Genomic DNA, 19,302 nt, shown 5'->3' with positions numbered 1-19,302 from the left:
GCAACTACTCTTTTTTTTGTCATTGTAAATTTATCACGCAACTTTTACCAGTTCAAGTTAAAAAAAAAAAACAGCTGTATTTTCACATTACTTAATATTATTTACACCAGGATTTTAATGGGGATATAATATTCTAGCTTGTGGATAAACCATAAATTATTTAACTATTTCCTTAATGTTTGATTTAGGTTGTTTCTCTCATTTTGCTTTTTTTACCACACACAGTGATTATTCTTCAATCGTTGACACCGTGTCTCATTATTTTCTAAGGATATAGGTCAAAGAGTATGAATGCTTAAGGACCCTGGGATATGTCTGCCCATTTACCTTCTAGAAGGGCTGTGCCAATTTAAACTGTTCCCAGTGTTACAGGGCTATCTGCTGTGAAACCACACTTGCACTGTCACTGATTATCATTATTGAAAACGTTCCCTAATTTGACAGGCAAAAGCTTCTAGCCTACTTTCTTTCATCCTTAGTGAGGCTACTTTTTCATTTGTTTCATTTCACTATGTCATTTGTATTTCTTCTACGAATCATTGTACATATCGGCTGCCCAGTTTTTATGGGGATCTCAGTTATCTCACATGTTTGAATGCATTCTTCATATATTTAGAATATTAAATGTTACAAATATTCCTTTTCTCCCTTTTAGAAGAATTAATGTGCAACCACAGAACCAGGTATGAAAAGAGATGAAAAAACACCTATGAATCATAATACCTGGGAAGTTGGCAAAGTCAGTTCAATCCAAACCTAGACTAACTCCAATATTTAAATTTATTTTTGAAGGGAAGGAAAGTGTCCAAGTAGAAAACATTCCAAAAGTAACAATCAGACTTATTAATGTGAAAGAGAAGTGGAAAACAATATTTCAAAAAATTGAAATGTTATTTAGAAAGCCAACTATTGGCAGTAAAATAAGTTACAAATCAATTAGCAAAAAAGTAAAAACTATTACAGTAGAATACATTTCAAGACACTTAATTTTACTCCTTATTGTAATGCATAAAAAGTCTCGTGGATTATAATCTTGTAAAAAACACACACACAAAACTTGAATGTGATGCTTTCCACGTTTATATAATACTAACCCGACAATATAAACTTCAAAGCAGACTTGTTCACTGACTGGACTTTACAAGGCAGTAATTTTCAATCTGCCAGTTAACAACCTATTAATTAATTAGAGTAGGTATATCTTTCTATTTTTTTATATCTTTCTATAATTTGCAGAAAAAAATTAATTAGTGGAATGATCTCAGTTTTTTAGATTTTCCCTAGAGAATTTTCTAAATAGTTTAAAGACATTTGCCTAACCCAGAGCCTCGTATAAAGTGGTGAGCCTATGTATATTCATCTGAGAGGCTGACTATTCTTGGGGAGCTAGCTGCATTTAGGCTGAAACTGAAAAACAAAGACAGCAGGGTCCTAAATGAAAAAATGCAAGTATTTGGGAAAATGGAAGTTAACACAAAAGTAAGGACTGTGATAAGCACTTTTACCAGCTATTCTGGTTATGAATGAGTTGCATCAGCAAAGTCCACTCAAAAGTGGTGCTTGAGACAAAGGATGTGGTGACCAGGCTCCCAGCGAGGCCCATGAAGATTGGGGCCTGCTACAGAGCCATACACTGTAACTACTTCCTCAAACACGTTGTTGGGGGTTCGGGGGACGGGGGAGAAGGAAGTAGAATTCTAACCAGTGAAGCTTTGAACACATTTCCTTTGTTACTCTCTCTAATCACAACATCGAAGAGCTAGTTCCAGATAACCACCACCAGGGACTATGTAAGGCTCTTGAGAAGCAAGAAGTGAACACAGGGCAGCTGTAAGATGTAAGCAAACCATATCCGAGGCAGCAGCTTTCCGTAGTATCACCTGCTCAGAGCTCCAGGGTGGAGGAGGGGGTGGTAAGAAGAATATCACTTTGTTCGTAAATTCATAAATTCAGACCTGTCCCCACTGTTTCTTCCAGTTAATTAACATACAATTTATACTGATAAGAGGAAACCCTGGTGGTGCAGTGGTTAAGTGCTACGGCTGCTAACCAAAAGGTCAGCAGTTCGAATCCGCCAGGCGCTCCTTGGGAACTCTATGGGGCAGTTCTACTCTGTCCTATAGGGTCGCTATGAGTCAGAATCGACTCGAAGGCAGTGGGTTTGGTTTTATACTGATAAGAATACGTCTATTTTGAATTCAACAGGTACAGGTACATCTCTTTAAAGCCCTAATGAGTGTTGGTATTACCGTATATTTACACAAATAACATGTACTTTCTATGATTGTTTGCCAACTGTGCCCTCTGCTTGCGAGGTATTTTCATAAGCACTTATACTCCAATTTTTTTTTGACATGTTGCTGTAATAAAAAGATTAGCATAGTACACTTATGGAAATACCTCGTGGATGCAGGGCATGGCTGGCAAACAAATGTAGGTGCATTATCTGCATAAAAATACAGCATTACTAAATAGTTGACAGTGTACATCTCCCCTACTTCCCAAGCGCATGCTAATTTTTTTCTCTTTCTCTTTTAAAAAGCTGCCTGCGTTATCTTTCCCCAAATTTACCATATGCAGTTATGACACTGACAAGGCAATTACAATCAGACTTGGCTCTCTAACTTAGTGTATTTAATAAGCAGGAACACCCTTATTTAATATCAATATGTGACCCACAGGCAAGTTTTCATGACAAATTACCATTTCATAAATAATTTAGCTGGTTAGAAAGTACAAAAGAACTATATAATTTTCTTCAAAAGAATCATACCTTTTGATCTTCAATCTCTTGTTCTTTCAGCAGTCGCTCCAGGTCAGCCATATCATTATGTTTAAATAACTTAATGTCACTACGTGATGCCTGTAATCCTTTCTGAATAGCAAAGCAGGCAGCTTTATCTCTGCAAGGAAGAGAGACCCACCAAACTGGGGTTAAGTGGCCTTGTAAAACTCAGAAAAGGAATGCTCGCTTTTTTAAGCAGATTGATCTCCAATTTAGTTAACTTGAACATGGTATAAAAATAAAACATGCTTGAACATTTATACATCATTGCTTGTACCGCATCCTGCAAGTCCTTTTCACATAACATTAATAACCGTATTTAATCTGTTCTAAGAAGGATATTTTTACCTCTGAAATTAGCATGCATCTTACCACTGATGGCATATCAGTTTAACTCACAGCACTTTTCTCTTTCAAAGACATACTTAAAATAATGGTGCTTCTCACCATTAGTAGCTCTTCGATTTTACTGTCACATTACCCCACCATTACCTTTCCATGAGAAGCAATACTAAATACAATCCAAGGGACAACTCTGGGTCTTGAAGGTTAACCTTCAGTAAGATCTTCTGAATTGGGTTCGCCAGGGGAAATTTTTAAAAATTAAATTGCATTGTTTAAAAGTGTATGCAGGAGACTTAAAAAGCTGGCGTAGACGTCCCTTTCCCTGTTCTTTTCTGACGCTGTATATAAACCAAACACAGACTTGAAGCTGATGATACTGGCAAACTGGAAATGCCAACAGGAGTAGGAAAAAAAGCCCCAGCAAAATCCTCTCTTTCTAGCCAAGGGACCAGAAAAGGAGCAGCCTAGCAAGACAAAATCTTTTAGACAATACCATTCTACTGTAGTCAAACACTACCGAAAAACCCATAGCCCCACCTCCACCCATGCCAGCAAAGGCTGAGTGAGGAGCCTAGACTTCAACCCTTGTGAGGCTATAGTGAGGCACCCCAAAGCCCCTATCAGAGTGTTGCTGGGAAAGGTTGAGCAGTGACCTGGGAATTTTATCTAGATCAGCCAGTTACAAGCACCTGCCCCTCCCACACACTGGTGTCAGCGAAGACCACATGCAGAGCCTCAAAATTCCACCCCACCTGGCAGTGACAAGATACCTGCCCCGCCACCCGGATGGAGTGGTATGAGAAAAAGCTCAGTGCACAGTCGGGGCTACCATCGAAGCCCTGTGGTCATGGGAAAACCTGCGCTTCTACTTCTCTCTGGCAGCAGTGAGGAGTCAGTTCCCGTTCCCCTGTTGGAGCAGTGCCAGAGAAAGCCCGTTAAAAAAGGTTAAACGAGGTACAGGCTACTATAGCATAGTATGAAAATGTCCAGGTTGCCATAAAATATTTCTTGTGATACCAAGAACCAGGAAGATACCAAAAAAAAAAAGAAAGAAAAGAATTAACAGATGGCAAATCCAAGATGACAAAGATGTTAGGATTAACTGACCATTTTAAAGCAGCCATGATAAAAAGGTTTCAGTGAGCAATTATGGGCATGCTTGAAACAAAAAATCAGAAAGCTAAAGCAAAGAAATAGAAGATATAAACAGGACTCCAGTGGAAATCTTAAGAAGGGAAAAACACAATAACCATTTCCTGCCAAAAAAAAAAAAAAAAAAAAACCTTAGTGAATAAGCTCAATAGCAGAATGGAGACAGGAGGAAGTCAGTGAACTGAACAAGGTAACAACAGAAGTTATTCAAGCTGAACCAAACAGAGAAAACAGACTGCAGACTGGAAAGAAATAAACAGAGCCTCAGGGACCTACGGGACTATGACATAAGATCTAACATTAACGTCATCGGGTTCCAGAAGGACTGTGAGAGGGTGGGGAGAAAAAAATTACTTAAAAAAAAAAAAAACCCGCTAAAAACTCTTAAGATTTGGGAAGAGGTTTAAGCCTACAATTCAAGAACTTAAGTGATCTCCGGCAAGGTAAACATAAACAAATAAATGCCAAAATACATCACAGTCAAACTCCTAAAAACTCATGACAGAAAAAAAGTCTTGAAAGCACCCAGATAAAACTGACACTTTATCTACAGAGGAAAAACAATTTGGATGATAGCAAATTTCTCATTAGAAACCACGAAGGCCAGAAAAAAGTGGCACAATAATTTGGGATGTCTGGAAGAAAAGAACAGTCAACGAAAAGTCTTATGCTGCTGTTAGCTGCCAGTGAGTACATTCAAATTTATGGCAACCCCCACGTGTACAGAATAGTACTGCTCTATAGCGTTTTCAAAGATACGACCTTTTGGAAGATTTCCAGGTCTTAATTGAAAGCTTGGCGATTTGAACCCAACATCTGTTCCATAAAGATTGTCATTAGCTGTCAGGTGCTGTTGAGCTGGGTCTGACTCATAGCTACCCTATGTAAAACAGAATAAAACAACGCCCGCTCCTATGCAATCCTCACAATCATTGCTATGTTTGAGCCCATTGTTGCAGCCACTGTGTCAATCCATCTCATTAAGAGCCTTCCTCTTTTCTGCAGACCCTCTAACTTACAAGGATGACATCCTTCACCAGGGATCTGATAACAGGTCCAAGGTACCTGAGACAAAGTCTCGCCATTTTCCCTTCTAAGGAGTACTCTGGCTGTACTTCTTCCAAGACAGATTTGTTCATTCTTTTGGCAGTCCATGGTCTATATTCAATGTTCTTTGCCAACACCATAATTAAATGCTTCAACTCTTCTTTGGTCCTCCTTATTCACTGTGCAGCTTTCACACGCATATGAAAATACCACGGTTTTGGTCAGGTGCACCACAGTCCTCAATGTGACATCTTTGCTTTTCAACACTTTAAAGAGGTCTTTTGCAGCAGATTTGCCCACTGCAAAATGTCATTTGATTTCTTGACTGCTGCTTCCATGGGTGTTGACTGTGGATCCAAATAAAAGGAAATCCTTGACAACTTCACTCGTTTCTCCATTAATCATGACGTTGCTTATTGGTTCAGTTGTGAAGGTTTCTGTTTTATGTTGAGGTGTAATCCATACTGAAGGGTGTAGTCTTTGATCTTTATCACTAAGTACTTCAAGTCCTCTTCATTTTCAGCAAGCAATGTTGTGTCATCTGTATATCACAGGTTGTTAATGAGTCTTCCTCCAATCCTGATGCCCTGTTCTTCATATAGTCCAGCTTCTCAGATTATTTGCTCAGCATACAAATTGAGTAAGTAAGGTAAAAGGATACAACCCTGACTCATACCACTCCTGATTTTAAACCATACAATGTCCCTTTGTTCTGTTCGAACAACTGACTCTTGGTTTATGTACAGGTTCCACACGAACACAATTAGGTGTTCTGGAAGTCCCATTCTTCACAATGTTGTCCATAATTTGTTATTATCCACACAGTTGAATGCTTTTGCATAGTCAATAAAACACAGGTAAACACCTTTCTAGTACTCTCTGCTTTCAGTCAAGATCCATCTGACATGGAACAATGACATCCCTGGTTCCACATCCTCTTCTGAATTCGACTTGAATTTCTGGCAGTACCTTGCTGATATACTGCAATCATTTTTTAATGATCTTCAGCAAAATTTTACTTGTGTGTGATATTAATGATACTGTTCAATACTTTCCACACACTGTTGGACTACCTTCCTTTGGAATGGGCACAAATACAGATCTCTTCCAGTCGGCTGTCCAGGTAAGCCGTCTTCCAAATTTCTTGGTATAGATGAGTAAGCAGCTCCAGCACTGTGTTCATTTGTTGAAACATCTCAACCGGCATCCCGTCAATTCCTGGAGCTTTGTTTTTCCCCACTGCCTTCGGTGTACCTTGGACTTCTTCCTTCAGTACCATCGGTTCTTGTTCATATGCTACCACCTGAAATAGCTGAGCATTGACCAATTCTCTTTGGTACAGTGATTCTGTGTTTTTCCTCCATCTTCTTTTGCTGCTTCCTGTGTTGTTCAATATTTTTCCCACAGAATTCTTCAGTATTACAACTCGAGGCCTGAGTTTTTTCTTCAGGTTCTTTAAGCTTGAGAAATGCTGAAAGTGTTCTTCCCTTATGGTTTTCTAGCTCTACTTCTTTGCACATTTCATCACAATATTTACTCTGTCTTCTCAAGCTGCCCTCTAAAATCTTCTGTTCAGCATTTTTATTCATCATTTCTTCCGTTTGCTTTAGCTACTTGACATTCAAGAGCAAGTTTCAGAGTCTCTTCTAATATTCATTTTGATCTTCTTTTTTCCCCCTCTTTTTAATGTCCTTTTTCTTTCTTCATGTATGACGTCCTTTATGTCATCCAACAACTTGTCTGGTCTTCGGTCATCAGTGTTCAATGTGTCAAATCTGTTTTGAGATGGTCTCTAAATTCAGATGGGATATACTCAGGGTTGCACTTTGGCTCTCTTGGCCTTGTCCTAATGTTCTTCAGCTTCAGCTTGAACGTGCATATGAGCAATTGATGGTCTGTTCCATGGTCGGCCCCTGGCCCTGTTGTGACTCATGATATTGAGCTTCTCCATCATCTCTTTCCACAGATGTAGTCGATTTGATTCCTGTGTATTCCATCTGGCGAGATCCATGTGTACAGCCACTGTTTATGTTGTTGAAAAAAGATATTTGCAATGAATAGGAGTCTTGCAAAATTCTATCATGTGGTCTTTGGCATCATTTCTATCACCGATGCCGTATTTTTCAACTACTGATTCTTCTTGTTTCCGACTTTTGCATTCCAAACACCAGTAACTATCAATGCATCTTGATTACATGTTTCATCAATTTCAGACTGGAGAAGTTGGTAAAAATCTTCAGTTTCTTCATCTTCGGCACTAATGGTTCGTGCGTAAATTTGAATAATAGTCATATTAACTGGTTTTCCTTGTAGGTGTATGGATATTATTCTATCACTGACAGCACTGTATGTTAGGACTGATCTTCCGACTCAAAATGGCCAATACCAGTTCATTTCAGCTTACTAATGCCTAGGATATTTATACCGAAGCATTCCACTTCATTTTTGACAATTTCCAATTTTCCGAGATTCATATTTTGTACATTCCATATTCTGATTATTAACGGATGTTTGCAGCTATTTATTCTCATTTTGAGTCATGCCACATCAGCAGAAAAAAAGAAAAAGCTTACTCTGTCCACGTCATCAAGGTTGACTCTACTGTGAGGAGGCAGCTCTTCCCCAGTTGTATTCTGAGTGTCTTCTGACCTGAGGGGTTCGCCTTCCGCTACTATAGTAGACAATGTTCCACTGTTGTACAGAAGGTTTTCATCGGCTAATGTTTCCAGAAGGAGACCACCAGGTCCTTCTTCCTAGTCCATCTTAGACTGGAAGCTCTGCTTAAACCTGTCTTTCAAGGGCGATCCTGCTGGTACTGAAATACCGGTAGCACAGCTTCCAGCATCATAGCTGCATGCAAGCCACTACAGTACAATAGACAGATGAGTGGTGGCCGTAAAAATTACAGGCTAGGAAATCCTATGGAGCAGTTCTACTCCGTCCTGTAGGGTCACTATGAGTCAGAATTGACTCGATGGCAATGGGTGTGTCTTCCAAGGTGCTTCTGGGAGGATTCAAAGTGCCAACCTTCTGGCTGGTAGTTGAGCGCACAACTGTTTATACCACCCAGTGCCTCCAAGAATACTATACTTAGCAAAAATATCCTTCGGGAATAAAGGGGAAATCAAGACATTCTCAGTTGAGGAAAAACTAAGAGAATCTGTCACTAGCAAACCTATTCTAAAAAGAAGGCTAAAGGAAGTTCTCTAAAAAGAAAATAAACGATCCCAGCTCCCCCAAAAAGGAAAAAAAGAAAAAAAAAAGCACAATAGAAGGATTATTGCAGTTTTAGGAAGCATGAACACACAAGGAAAAATATGGACAAACACAATAGACTTTTCTTCCCTACAACAGTTTGATATGTTCCGCAATGTAAATAGTGGAAATATTTAAAACAATATGATTACAAAAGAGGGCAAAAAAGGATGTAAAGAAAGGAAAAGGTTTCTCTATTTCACTTGAACTAGTACCAGTAAACTATGATAACTTATGTATATATAAGGTAGTACTTAGAGCAATGTTTCAAAAAGCTATACAAAGAGAAACACTCAAAAGCACTATATATATAAAAGAAAATTCTAGAATTTCTTCAAGTAACCCACAGAAGGGCAGAAAAAAGAAAACAGAAACAATAAGGCAGAACAAACAGAAAACAAAAAATAAAACAACAGGCTTAAACCCTAATACATCAATGATTATAATAAATGTAAATAAACTAAATTATTCAATTTAACCCTTTCAGGACCGGCAGTATATATACCTACCACTTACTTTTGGTTCCTGTGGGGTTCATTGGGAAGTTACTGTCCCACTGATAATATGTGTTGAGGGCAGGTGGGGCCCTATATAACAGTTTGCAATGGAAAAAACAGGTGTGCACCACAAACTACTGTTTTTACAGGGTATTGTACGAGTTGATACTGAATCACTGAATTTTTCATAGGAAAAACATGAATTTTGAAACATTTTATTTGGGACACATATGTACCTTTGGACTCTGAGGGTACCATTTGTGGAATGAGGCATAAAACAAAAACCACTTTATCTACCGAAATTCAGATACACTGAATGATTAAGCATGCCCTCCATTACTGAAAACAGTATTAACAAAAAATTAAAAGAAAAAAACAACTGGGTCATGAAAGGGTTAAAGACAGAGCCTGAGTGAATTAATACAATTCAACTATATGCTGTCTATAAGAAACTCACTTCAAATATAATATATATTATAGGCAGGCTGAAAGTAAAAGGATGAGAGAACATGTACCAAGCATACATTAATCAAAGGAAAGCAGGAGTGGCTATACTGACCAACAAGTTGCCATTGAATTGGCTCCAACTCATGGCAACACTATGTGTGTGTCAAGAGAACAGTACTGCAAAAGGTTTTCAATGGCTGATTTTCTGGGAAGTAGATTGCCAGGCCTTTCTTCTCTGGTGCTTCTGGGTAGACTTGAACCTCTAACCTTTCTGTTAGCAGCCAAGGGCATTATCCGTTTACACCACTCAGGGACTCCAAAACCAAAAATAACCAAACCCATTGGCATCAAGTTGATTCCGACTCATAGCGATCCTACAGACCAGAGTAGAATGGCCCCACAGAGTTTCCAAGGAGCGGCTGGTGGATTCCAACTGCCGACCTTTTGATTAGCAGCCGTAGCACTTAACCACTATGCCACCAGGGTTTTCCAGGCACTCTAGTGCCTGTATTAATTTCGGGTAAGTTAACTTCAGGGCAAAGAAAATTACCAGAGACAGAAGCGGGCATTAGATAATGATGAATGGGTCAATCCACCAAGAAAACTTAGCAATCTTCCCAAATGTGTATGCACGAAATAACAGAGCTTCAAAATATATGAAGCAAAAACTTATAAAACTGAAAGGAGAAACAGACAAATCTGTAACAACAGTTGGAGACTTCACCACCTCTCTCAACAGCTGATAGAACAACTAGACAGAAAATAAGCAAGGACACGGAAGAACTCGGCAACATCACTGACGAACAATATGTGAGCAACACCTATAAAACACTCCACTCGCTGACAGCAGAATACACATTTTCTTTAAGTATCCATGGAACATAAACCAAGACAGACCACACCACGGGCTATAAAACAAGCCACAACAAACTGAAAGTCTCCGAACACTTGGAAACTAAACAACACACTTCTATGTAATCCACGGGTCAAAGAGAAAGTCTAAAGGCAAATAAAAAATACAATGAACTGAATGAAAATGAAAATACAATATCTTGCAATATGTGGGACACAGCTAACGCAGTGCTGAGGAGGAGATTTTTTTTTTTTAAATAATCTTTATTGTGCTTCAAGTTAAAGTCCACAAATCAAGTCAGTCTCCCACACAAAAACCCACATACACCCTGCTACATACTCCCAACTACTCTCCCCGCAATGAGACAGCCTGCTCTCTCCCTCCACCCTCTCTTCCTGTGTCCATTTCGCCAGCCTCCAACCCCCCCCACCCCCCCATCTCCCCTCCAGGCAGGAGATGCCAACATAGTCTCAAGTGTCCACCCAATCCAAGAAGCTCACTCCTCACCAGCATCCCTCTCCAACCCACCATCCAGTCCAATCCCTGTCTGAAGAGCTGGCTTCAGGAATGGTTCCTGTCCCAGGCCAACAGAAGGTCTGGGGGCCATAACCACCGGGGTCAAGAAGGAGATTCTTAGCATTAAACGCATACTTAGCACTAAATGCATATGTTAAAAACAGGAAAAGCCCCAAATCAATATTCTAAGCTCCCACCTCAAGAGCTGGGGTGGGGGAAGGGGGTGGGGACCAAAATAAACCGTAAATAAGCAGAAGGCAAAAATAATAAATAGCAGAAATCGATGAAATTGAAAATAAAAATACAACAGAGAAGTATCAATGAAACAGAGCTGATTCTTTGAAAAGATCAATAAAATTAACAAACCTCTAGCCAGAGTAACAAAGAAAAAAAAGACACAAATTACCATATCAGTAATGAAACAGTGAACATCGTTAGACTCTGCAGACATCAGAAGAATAAGGAAATACTAGGAACAAGTCTATTTAATTTGACAACTCAGGAGAAATGGACCAATTCCTTGAAAAACACAAACTACCTCAACTTACCTAACATGAAACAAATTTGAATAGCCCTGTAACTATTCCACAGAAACTGAATTCATAATTAAAATACTTCTAAAAAAGAAAGCTCCAGACCTAGATAGTTTCACTGGAGAAATGTTTACAAAATGAACAATTGTATATAATCTCCTTCAGAAAACAGAAGAGGATGGAATACTTTCCAATTCATTTTATAAAACTAGTATTAAGTTGATACCAAAATCAAAAAAGTGCAAAAAGAGAACAATATCCCTCACGAATACAGACATGAAAATCCTTAAGAAAATATCAGCAAGCAGAATTAAGCAATATATAAACCCCACGACCAAGTGAGGTTTATTCCAGTGATCTAAGACCGGTTAAATATTAGAAAATCAATCAACTTAATCCATCATATTAACAGACTAAAAAATAAAAACCATACAATCATGTCAATTGATGCAGAAAAACCATTTAAAAAATTCAACACCCATTTGTGATTAAAAACTCTTAAGAAACACAGGAATGGGGGTGAATATCCTTAACCTGACGAAGGGTGTCTACAAAAAACCTACAGCTAACGTTACACAGAATGGTAAAAGACTGAACGCTTTTCTCCCGTGATCAGAAATAGGCCAGGGTATCTGCTCTAACTACTCCTATTCCACACAATCTTGGCAGTTTTAGCCAGTGCAGTGAGGCAAGGAAAGGAAATAGAAGGCATACCGGTTGGAAAAGAAGAAATACATCTATGCCTACTTGCAGATGGTATGACTGTCCATGTAGAAAATCTTATCTTTAAAAAAACAAGAAAAAAAAAAAATCTCCTAGAACAAGCAAGTGAATTCAGTAAGGCCACGGGATACAAGATCAACATACAAAAATCGATTGTACTTCTCTGTACTAACAATGAACAACACGTGGACACCAAAACTAAAAAATACAATACCATTTACAATCATTCAAAAAAACGTTAAATCTAAGTCTAACGAAATACGTAGAGGACTTGTAAGCTAAAAACCAAAATATACTGATGAAAGAAAACAAGAAAGATCTAAACAAAGAGACATAATACCTTGTTCATGGATTAGAAAACTCAACGTAGAAAAGATGTCAATTTTCCCCAAATTAATATACAGTTTTAAGGCAATTCCTACCAAAATCTCAGCAACATCTTTTTATAGATACACACAAGATTATTTTAAAGTTCATATGGAAAGGCAAAGGAACTAAAACCATTTTGAAAAATAGTAATAATATGGGAAAAATCATTCTACCTGATTTCAAGACTTCTTATATATATAATTACAGTAATCAATATTACATGTACTGGCAGAGGGACAGACATGTTGATAAAGGAAACAGTATATATGCTGAGCAAATAATTCGAGAAGCTGGGCTGTATGAAGAAGAACATGGCATCAGGATTGGAGGAAGACTCATTAACAACCTGTATTATGCAGATGACACAACTTTGCCTGCTGAACGTGAAGAGGACTTGAAGCACTTACTGATGAAGATCAAAGACCACAGCCTTCAGCATGGATTACACCTCAACATAAAGAAAACAAAAATCCTCACAACTGGACCAATGAGCAACATTATGATAAACGGAGAAAAGACCGAAGTTGTCAAGGACTTCATCGTACTTGGATCCACAATCAATGCCTGTGGAAGCAGTAGTCAGGAAAACATACTGCATCGGGCAAATCTGCAAAAGACTTCTTTAAAGTGTTGAAAAGCAAAGATGTCACTTTGTGGGCTAATGTGTGCTTGATTCAAGCCATGGTATTTTCAATTGCCTCATATGCATGTGAAAGCTGGACAATGAATAAGGGAGACTAAGAAGAATTGATGCCTCTGAATTATGATGTTGGTGGAGAATACTGAATATACCATCAACTGTCAGAAGAATGAACAAATCTGTCTTGGAGGAAGGACAGCAAAAATGCTCCTTAGGAGCAAAGATGGTGAGACTTCATCTCCTGTACTTTGGACATGTTATCAGGAGGGACCAGTCCCTGAAGAAGGACATCATGCTTGGTAGAGGCTCAGTGAAAAAGAGGAAGACCCTCAATGCGATGGACTGACACAGTGGCTGCAACAATGGGTTCAAACATAAGGATTGTGAGGATGGCACAGGACCGGGCAGTGTTTCATTCTGTGTACACAGGGTCACTGTGAGACAGAGCCAACTCAATGGCAGCTAACAACGACAACAATATAAACCTACACAAATAAGCCAAACTCATTTTTGACAAAGTACAAAAGCAATCCAATGGAAGAAAGTGAGCCTTTTGAACAAAAGGTGCTGGAGAAAATGAACATCCACAGGCAAAAAAATAAACTTTGACGAGTCTCAAAACGTATACAAAAATTAACTCAAAATGGATCATGGATTTAAATGTAAAATGTAAAACTATAAAAACTTTTAGGAAAAAAACAGAGAAACTTTTCCAGATTTAAGGCTAGGCAAAGACTTCTTAGACTTGACACCAAAAGCATGATGTACAAAAGGAAAAACTGATAAACTGTACTTCATCCAAAAAAACAAAAAAACCTTTTCTTTTCCTTAGACTCTATTAAGAGGATGAAAAGACAAGTTACAGAGTGGGAGAAAATATTTGTATATCACATGTCTGTGGTTCGAACTCTCCAGCATCTCCATGGAATAAAAGACCTGGCAACCTGCTCTTAGAAAGACGACAGCCTAGGAAACCCTACGGGGCAATCCTACACTGTCCTAGAGGATCAGTGTGAGTTGGATTCAGCTCGACAGCACACAGCAACAACTGAATGGTAAGTGCTATCCTAAGCAACGGACTTCCAACAGGAAACAGAAGGAAATAATCACAGAAATATAAAATTATAAACTGTTGTAAAGGCTATAAAAGAAAAGCATAGTGTGAGGCAAGCGGAGCAAAGAGCCAGGAATGTGTGTGGCCTGAGAAGCAGAGTGACTCTGCCAAGTAGCGTAACTGCCTTTGTGGTCAGAAATTCACAAGGATACCAACCTCTCTGTAAGATTTTCTCCACGAACAGCAAGGAATCCTGACCTGGTTTGAGAAGTTGGGGAAAGCTTCTCTGTGGAGGTGACCTATGTGTAGGAATCTGAAGGAGGAGATGAGAGGAGGGACAACATTCTAGGCAAAGGGACTAGCATGTGCAAAGGGCCTGAGGTGGGAGGATATATACTAACATAAGGCTGGTGAGGCTGCAACACAACCATCTGAGGAAAAATGGTCAAGGTGAGCCTGAAAAGGTAGTCCGGAATACAAAGGATCATAGTGAGGACATGGGTTTTTATTTTAGGATCAATGGAAGCTGTGACATTATGTTTTATATTCTTTATATTCTTAAAAAAGATTACTCTGGCTATGGTGTTAAAAAAGGAAAGGAGGAAGCACCAGTAAATTTCAGGAGACCTAAACTTAAAAGGGTCACTCAAAAGATGACAGTAGCTTGAACTGGAGTGGTGGATGCTTGTGAATGGTGTCACCAGCTGCCTGTGATCCACGCTACTCTTGGCTCTTGTCCTTCATAGTCAACAGCAGTATCGGACATCCAGTGCAGATAGAGAACATTTGCAGATTGGGTTGTGGGAAGTTAAAGGAGTTCCCAACTCATGGCTTCCATTTTTTCAATAGGGTATAAAGCCAGATGAGCAGAGGGCAGACGTCTGAGAAGAGGAGAGTTGGAGAAGTGCAGTGACTTTGCCAGGTATTGTGAATGCCTGTGTGAGGTGCGACCATGGGCTCACAGGCACCAAACTGTCTGGCTCTAAGACCTTCTCCAGATTGATGGAACTGCACAGGGATGGGTGGTATGGCCTTCTAGACACCAACAAATTAAATAACAATGGCAGCCAACTGAGTACTAACACCTTTAAGCATTCATTTAATAAAGGTCTCACAGATTTTGTAGGATTACTTGGCTGGTACAACTACATAGTTATTGGAAAAAAATCAATATTGCTTGTCGCAGATAACCTTGTTACAGACTTGAATTGTGTCCCCCCAAAATATGTGTCGTAAATCCTAACATCTATACCTGTGGCTATAATTCTATTTGGGAATGGGTTGTCTTTGTTATGTTAATGAGAAAGGATCAGTGCAGATTGTGTCTTAAATCAATCTCTTCGGAGATGTAAAAGAGATCAAACAGGCAAGCTACAAGAGCAGAGATAAGGGAAGAAAGATGCCAAGACACAAGAAGATCACCCAGAAGCAGAAGCTCAGAAGAGACAAGAACCTTCCTTCAGAGCTGACAGAAACAGAACACCTTCCCCTAGAGCCAGTGCCCTGAATTCAGACTTCTGGCTTCCTAAACCACGAGAAAAGAAATCTGTTTGTTAAAGCCACCCACTTGTGGTATTTCTGTTACAGCAGCACTAGGTAACTACATTAACCTCTAGTAAAGGAATTCTCTAAGAGGGTCAATATTATTTCCAAAGGAATTTTGATTGGAAATTCAGGTAAAGGTTACTTACACAAACACAATGTCCCCCCTCTTCGAGTAGGCAGGAATAGCACTGGCAATTGTGGCAAATCCATACGAGTATAAAATGGCCTCTTCTGTCTTCATAAATTTTGCCAGGCGGTCTTCCAAATCCAAATGCACATCTATTTCAATGGGAAAATGTTACACAGTTAAATTGTCTTATAATTCTTTCCCCCCCACTAAAGAACAAAGAAAGTTTACTTGTTAATACTTTCACCTTATGATCAAAAATTGCTTTTAAATCATAAATTATATAAAATCTATTAAAAATAATTTGGGATCCAAACTACTTCTAAAACATATGAACTGACTGATGTCAGCAAACTAGGTGCTAAGAAAGCTGTCAACCAGCTTTTAATATGAGGGAAAAAAAGTGGTTAATTAAAAAACAAACAAAAACACCTATATATTCTACATGGAGACAGTGACACTTGCTTTGCGCTTTAGAGGTCAATCCTCTAACAGTCTGTTTCAGTCTTTAGCTGCAGCACCTGCCAGCACTCTGTAGAACTGGGTTTCTGTCTGCATTTCTTTCTAAGTGTACTGGGGGATTTAAATTAATAGTACAAAAAGAAATACAGCCCTGTTACAGAAGGAACTTCAGAAGAATACCGATATAATAGTGAGGATAAATCTGTAATTACTAATCTGATGCATTTTTATTTTCCTCTTCAGTCATGGTTTACCCTTTCACCCCCCTGGCTAAGCCATGAGGCCCTGGAACAGAGGCTAGTGATAACTAGGATAAACAGGCCAATGGCTGCCAATGAACCTTAAAGTCTAAAAGTGGCCTTAAAATGAGGCACTATCAAGGAGAGAAAAGGATTTAAAAAATTCCTTTAGCTCTCTTACCACAGTAGGAAAGATAACGGATTTTCCATGTGCCCTGTGCAAGGAGAACTCAGAATCTGAAATGGGAAGAATGACACCAGGCCCCTTTAGCCCTGAGGAATTGTGAGGAAAAGGGGAAACAGGAAGTCCAGGTGGTGGCAGGGGATCCAGACATTCCCAAGCTGGGGGGAGGCAGAAAGGGCCTATGAACTGGCAGAGCCCTCGGGTCCAGACACAGGGGCCCCAGGGGTAGGGGCACTGCTCCAAAAGGCCAGAGAGCACCCGCTGCACCTCAGCCCCAGCTCTCACTCCAGGGAACAAACAGCACTGCTCCTCTGCTGTTGAGACCAGGGACAATGCAGAACTCACTACCTACAGCTGCACTGGACACACCCGTCCCACGCCCAGAGGTCATCTTGGGGAGGAGGAGGAGGGACAGGTCTCAAAGGACTGAGATACATAACAGAGAGGACTTAAACCAGCTTGGGTACAAAGCTGGACTTTGGGTGGACTACATAATTACACTGTAAGGGGCAGAGATACAGTTAATTGTCAGGTGTAAGGTTTAAGTTTCCCTACTGCTTTCCTGGGACAGACAGGTAAGTAACATTAGTTTCACTATAGGAAACAAGCAATCTCTTAGCATATCTGAACCAAATGTGAAAAATGTGTAAACCCACTCACTGATTTATCAGACACATGCTAATCTTACTGTGGTGCTTTTTAACTAGTAAAAGGAAAAAATTCAGAATTATCAAAGTTATAACTCACAAAGAACTATATTCTAAAAGCAATTAGGTTGGAAGAGTGATCAAATTTTCAGTTAATTTACTTATTAGTCAAGCATTTAGGTATACCAAATACAGACCAGTTACTCTGACAAGCCCTGAATTGGGGCTTGACAAAGCGATACAAGTAAAATAGGGACACCACACAGCTATGATCACTCTTTCCCCGTGGAGGAGAAGTCCGGAGGGCAGGCAGAAGGCAAAGCTGAGCCACTAGTCTAACCAGTCTGAGTGCTTCGGGTCCTGCCTGCCCTCAGAACTAGAATGCACCCAGAGTAATTTCTGACTAAAGACAATACTTGGTTGTGAAACCAAGGCAGGGTGAGGGAAGCAGCTGCTGAGCAGGAGCTAGGACAGATGATTCAAACCCCTAATTTGATGGCAAGGTATGGTGAGGAACTGGAAAACTTTGTGATATCCAGAAAATAAAATAAACTGAGGCCCAGTTTACTTGCAGACTTCTGAAAGGATGTTCTAGAATTGTTAAAATGGACAATTTACCCCATCCCAATCAAGTAATGATAAAAATTAAACATGGTTCTTTGAACCATTTATAAATTACAGTGTATGCAAGCTTAATCTGTCATGATACCAAAAAAAAAAAAAACAAACAACACACGAAGTATCATCTGGTTTTCGTTATTGATCATATGTAGTCATTTTGTAGAAGTGATACTTCGATTACACCCACGACACAGAGTTTAGAAAGATGTTTCCCAGTTGATCAAAATGGTACCGAAAGGGTACTTAGCTAGCTCTTAAATATCTGGTCTGAGGCAGCGCTGGTCTCTTTTGTGATTCTTACCCAAATGTTCTAAGTTGTTCTAAACCTGAGAAACTGAGGCTCATGCTAAGGTCCCATGACTGGCAGGAAGAAGCGGCAGATCTAGGAACTGTATGGTCAAATGTTCTTCCTACTATATTATGCAATCATGGTTTATATAACACAGAAAGAAAATACTAACAAGTAAACAAATGAACAACTCTTTACGATTGGTTCTAGAATACAATTAAATATCCATTACTCTCACCATAAAAACATGGCCCTAATTATCTTGATCTAATTTAAGTTCAAGATCAGAGTCTACTAGGCAATACATATGCAAAGCAGATCCTGGTACACCAAGGACAAACAACAGGTAAACAAGATTTGAATGTTGTAATGGGTTGAATAGTGTCCCCCTACCCCCCCCCCCCCCGAATTCACGGATACCCAGGATCTGTGAATGTCACTTTATTTAGAAACAGGGTCTTTGTAGATGTAATCAAATTAAGGCGAGATCATACTGGATTAGGATGGACCTTAATTCTAATGACTGATTTCTTATAAGGAGAGGGAAACCTGGAGACACAGAGACACACAGGAGAAGATGGCCATGAGAAGAGAAGGCCAGAGGTGTGATGCATCTAAAGCCAAGGAACAACAAGGATTGCTGCCCACCACCAGAGCCTTCAGAGGGATCATGGCTCTGCCCACACATTGATTTCAGACTTCTTGCCTCCAGAGCTGAAAAGGAATAAATTCCATTGTTTTAAGCTACCCACTTTGTGATAATGTATTATGGCAGACACAGAAACTAAGACAATGTATTAAAAATTAAACAAACAAAAAGTTCAATAACAATCACAAATGCACAAGGATCCCAGCCTTAAAAAGGAAAGAAAGGCCCCACAACCTAATAAAAATTTGTTCAGTTCTAAAATACATATGAAAACAGTAAAATAAGACAGAGCTTCCAAGGAGCGCCTGGTGGATTCGATCTGC

At 39.4% G+C, this 19,302-nt stretch overlaps 1 protein-coding gene across 2 annotated transcripts in view; it reads right to left on the bottom strand.

Moving 5' to 3' along the window:
* The window catches only part of SPTLC1 (serine palmitoyltransferase long chain base subunit 1), a 73,285-nt gene that overhangs the window by 25,144 nt on the left and 28,839 nt on the right, over positions 1–19,302 (bottom strand). For both annotated transcript variants that reach the window (XM_049895415.1, XM_049895416.1), the window contains 2 exons: positions 15,908–16,040; positions 2,774–2,903 (listed from right to left, as the gene is read on the bottom strand). In XM_049895415.1, coding sequence (XP_049751372.1) covers positions 2,774–2,903; positions 15,908–16,040 — 263 coding nt within the window. The remainder of the gene's footprint in view (positions 1–2,773; positions 2,904–15,907; positions 16,041–19,302) is intronic.

Source organism: Elephas maximus, chromosome 9 (assembly GCF_024166365.1).
Source record: "Elephas maximus indicus isolate mEleMax1 chromosome 9, mEleMax1 primary haplotype, whole genome shotgun sequence".
NCBI classification, from domain to species: Eukaryota; Metazoa; Chordata; class Mammalia; order Proboscidea; family Elephantidae; genus Elephas; species Elephas maximus.
The sequence above is the reverse complement of the archived record's forward strand: the minus strand, read 5'-3'. Positions and strand labels throughout refer to the sequence as shown.